Source organism: Mytilus galloprovincialis, chromosome 4 (genome assembly GCF_965363235.1).
Source record: "Mytilus galloprovincialis chromosome 4, xbMytGall1.hap1.1, whole genome shotgun sequence".
In the NCBI taxonomy this organism is placed as follows: domain Eukaryota; kingdom Metazoa; phylum Mollusca; class Bivalvia; order Mytilida; family Mytilidae; genus Mytilus; species Mytilus galloprovincialis.
Window position 1 is genome coordinate 69,285,441 of NC_134841.1, and position 3,979 is coordinate 69,289,419.

Sequence of the window (3,979 nt, forward strand, 5' to 3'; positions counted from 1 at the left end):
CTGTGTTACAGGCTGTATTTTCTGATACCGTGAAAACAACTGTCTTCAGTAAAATTAAAATGCTTAGTAGAAGATTGGTTATTTCTCTTGTCTGTTTATCAGTTGACATTGGTAAGTAATTTGACATTTCATAATTTATTCTATTGTTTCAGTTCAATGTTTTTGTTGGAAAGTTTGACATTGCTTTTAATCATTCGTCTTTATTGTAGGCATAACGGCATCTTGTATCAGCGAAGACCTACTTCGAACATTGCTGGCTATAAAGGGATCATGTAAACAAGGTAATTGTGTATTTTTCTTAAAATACGATGTGTATACTGATTTCAAGTGAGTTATTCTAAGCTTGGTCCTGGATCGGGACTGCTGATAGTGGATTGTTACCCTCTTCACCTTTATGTTGTTGGAATACCGTTATATTGAAATATCTCGAGAAACATTTTTCTCTTGTATGCATAGCGTCGATTGTTTAGGTTTCAATTGGTATTTAATTTCGCTCCTTTTTGGATTTATCATTATGTGACCAAGGAAAAAGCAGCTTCAGTTATTATTTTGGACTTTAATATAAAATCCTCAATTTTGATATTTTAGACATTAATTCTCTGTGTTTTATTATTCAAAATAATTTATAATTTCGTTTCTATTTACATTTCGTATCCAGGACTTAAAATCAACATGCTTTGATATGCATTTAATTCTCAGTTTGGACATTGAGTGACATGTTATACTCTGTTAGCTAATTAGTGACATTTTACCGTATTCATAATGTATGTTCTTAATTGTCATAATCAGATTATCATTTAATATTTATTCTTCAAGTTCTAAAAATAGTTTAAATTAATCTTTGTCAGTGAACAATATTACTCAAATTAATTGTTATTTGTTATTTCTATACTTGTCAATTCAATTGTGTATAAATACTTGTTTATAATTTTTATAAGCAAGATTTGGACTCAGGACTTTACACTGAACATCTGTAATAAAAGTATTAGTATTCCATGCTGAATTATTGGTTTATTCATCGCTAGTTCCAGAGTCTCCGTGGTTCGTTTTCACCAGAGTTTCAGAATTCAGAGTTCTCATTGCTATTCAGAGCAATCGTTCGTTGTGTGATCAGGTGCATCACACAGTTTCAGTAACAAGAGGCCATTCAGTCAGGCTCTTGTTAAACAACCTCACAAGTCATCCAGTTTCCCCGGTGACAGATTGGTGGAGGACCCGGGCAACGGCGTGCTGACTTCTACGGTCAGCACACGACCCAGAGACCTCAAGCAGCCAAGCGAGTTCCCAAGACAAGTAGCGTAGACAATATTCAGTGATGAAGTACAACTTTCGACCACAATGGAGACAATGGAACATCCAGTAAGGTTACAGTCTAGCATGTGGAAGATGCGGCAAATTTCACAAATTCTATTTATGCAATTCAATTAATCAGAGATGCTATTCGTGAGGAAAATTCGGACATTATTCTAGTAAGTGTTTTTTCGAAAGTAGCTAAGAACATACAAAGTGAATCAGTTAGTGTGAAATCTAGAAAACAAAAGGAGCGTGATATAGCTAGAATCAGCAGTTATATTGAGCGCAAAAATATTATCCGAGCCTTACCTTTCTCGGGTATGAGAAATTCAGCCTTCATTCAACATTTAGACATTGCAAGTGTGCTAAAAACAAAACTAAATGGTGTTAAGTCAAAATTATCGGAGGAAAAACGGAAAAATTTAGAACAGCAACAATACATTCAGGACTTAAAATCTAAATTGAACCATCTAGAGAGTGTTAAATCTGAGAGAGATCAGTGTAAACAAGAGATTGAAAACATTCGTGAACAGAAAGAAGAAAGTGCTCCGCTTATAGACGTACATGAATATGTACAGCAAATTCAGAAATTGCAACACAGTTTAGAGGAAGAAAAGAAGTGCGTTAAACTGGTACATGAACTGTTTGCATTACGTTGCAGTGAATTTTCAGACGAGAAACAAAGTTTGGAAAATAAAAAACAAGCATTGGAAAAAGAAATGGCAGTCCTATGTTCAAAGGTAAATTTTCAAGCGGATTCGATTTCTAAATTGACTTTTCAACTTCAGGACCTTAATCACGAACTCCATCTTGTATCCTGTCAAAACCAACAGCGACCCAATCATAACAGACACTATAACAACAGAAGAGGCGGTCGATTTAGATAGTTCTAAGTCCGAGGACGGACTTAATTGGGAGGAGAGGCATATGTGACTAATCAGATTATCATTTAATATGTATTCTTCAAGTTCTAAAAATAGTTTAAATTAATCTTTGTCAGTGAACAATATTACTCAAATTAATTGTTATTTGTTATGTCTATACTTGTCAATTCAATTGTGTATAAATACTTGTTTTTATAAGCAAGATTTGGACTCAGGACTTTACATTGAACACAGTCCATCTGTAATAAAAGTATTAGTATTTCATGCTGAATTATTGGTTTATGCATCGCTAGTTCCAGAGTCTCCGTGGTTCGTTTTCACCAGAGTTTCAGAATTCAGAGTTCTCATTGCTATTCAGAGCAATCGTTCGTTGTGTGATCAGGTGCATCACACAGTTTCAGTAACAAGAGGCCATTCAGTCAGGCTCTTGTTAAACAACCTCACAAGTCACCCAGTTTCCCCGGTGACAATGTCATCACCGTTTATGACATACACTTAGTATGCCTTGATCATCTTTCGTTTATTGCGAAACGTCCATCTGTTGTAATTAAAGTTCCTTTGCTGTTATTACTTACATTTGAACCAGGCATCTGTAATTCTCCGAGGGTATCACCAGACCCGTAGCCAGTATCTCAAAATTCGATACACCATAAATTAACATTATAAACTGATTTTGATAAATACGATATATTCTTTTTCAGAAAATGTCGACAAACCAGCCTTCTTTGCATTCTTGAAGAGTGATCTTACTTCATCCGGTACGCAAGTCATCAAGTTTCAAGATGCAAGGATTAACATAGGTAACCACTACAACCCAACAACGGGTATCTTTACAGCACCGATACAGGGAATTTACCAGATATCATGTACTATTGTCGGATACGATACCCATGTGTTTTACTATATGATTACAGTTAACGGGAGCCCATACACTTTGGGAAACACAAGCAGTGGAGGATCGTATAACTCTCAAACCTCAACAGTTCTGATGAATCTGAAGAAAGGGGACCGAGTGTATGTGGAACATCGAGGTGGATCCCAGAAAGCTCACGCTAACACCAATACTTATTTTTCTGGATATTTACTGCAATAAATAGCTCTGAAAGTTGAAGTATTCGTCTTTTTTTTTCTTCAAACATGTTTTAAAAGATGGCATAAAAGTATACTAAAAAATGTACATTCAGTGCAACAAATGTTTTTTTTCTCCTTATATATTCAATCAGAACAAAGCAAAATAAACCCTTTTTAACCTTTTATCAGTCATAGGACACTTTACAAATCATTATAACAGGTCAGGATGTAAACATGAACTTTAATCAATTGACCAATCAATCAAATGAATCACAATGCATTGAAGGCTACTACAGTTTTTCTTTCAATTAACTACACGTAAAAATTAAAAGCTAAAACACAACAAACGAATAGAAAACAACTGTCGTATTCCTTTCTTGATACAGACATTTCTTTATTTTGAAAAGTGTGGATCAAACCTGGTTATATAGCTAGCTTAGCACCTCACTTTTGATCAAAATAGACATAATAGGTAAAAATTCCAAAATAGGGATACAGCAGTCAACATTGTGTTAATTTTACCTTAATCACTATAAAACAAACAAATATGCCAACAAAGAAAAACAAAATGGTATGTAAACAAAGCACATAAGCAAACATGAACAACAAAAATACATAAAATGACCATAACACAACAACACTATGGTGGGATGCATAAGTTCCGAACCACACCAAAAGGACATAACCATAAATGGACTCACAGTAAGGGTTAATTATTTAAAAAGACCAAT

The 3,979-nt window shown here is 34.5% G+C and overlaps 1 protein-coding gene across 1 annotated transcript; it reads left to right on the top strand.

Moving 5' to 3' along the window:
* LOC143072818 (complement C1q-like protein 3) lies at window positions 1-3,288 on the top strand. Its single transcript, XM_076247922.1, has 3 exons — window positions 1-111; window positions 210-281; window positions 2,879-3,288. Exons 1-3 carry the CDS (start codon window positions 60-62, stop codon window positions 3,268-3,270), a joined length of 516 nt encoding a protein of 171 aa, XP_076104037.1. The 5' UTR covers window positions 1-59; the 3' UTR covers window positions 3,271-3,288.
* The last annotated feature ends 691 nt before the right edge of the window (window positions 3,289-3,979 follow it).

What these genes read in the sequence shown, in the direction of transcription:
- LOC143072818 (XM_076247922.1), top strand. Translation starts at nt 60, where the DNA reads ATGCTTAGTAGAAGATTGGTTATTTCTCTTGTCTGTTTATCAGTTGAC. An exon ending in CTGTTTATCAGTTGACATTG is followed by an intron (nt 112 to 209) that starts GTAAGTAATTTG and finishes TCTTTATTGTAG; the next exon opens with GCATAACGGCATCTTGTATC. An exon ending in AAAGGGATCATGTAAACAAG is followed by an intron (nt 282 to 2,878) that starts GTAATTGTGTAT and finishes ATTCTTTTTCAG; the next exon opens with AAAATGTCGACAAACCAGCC.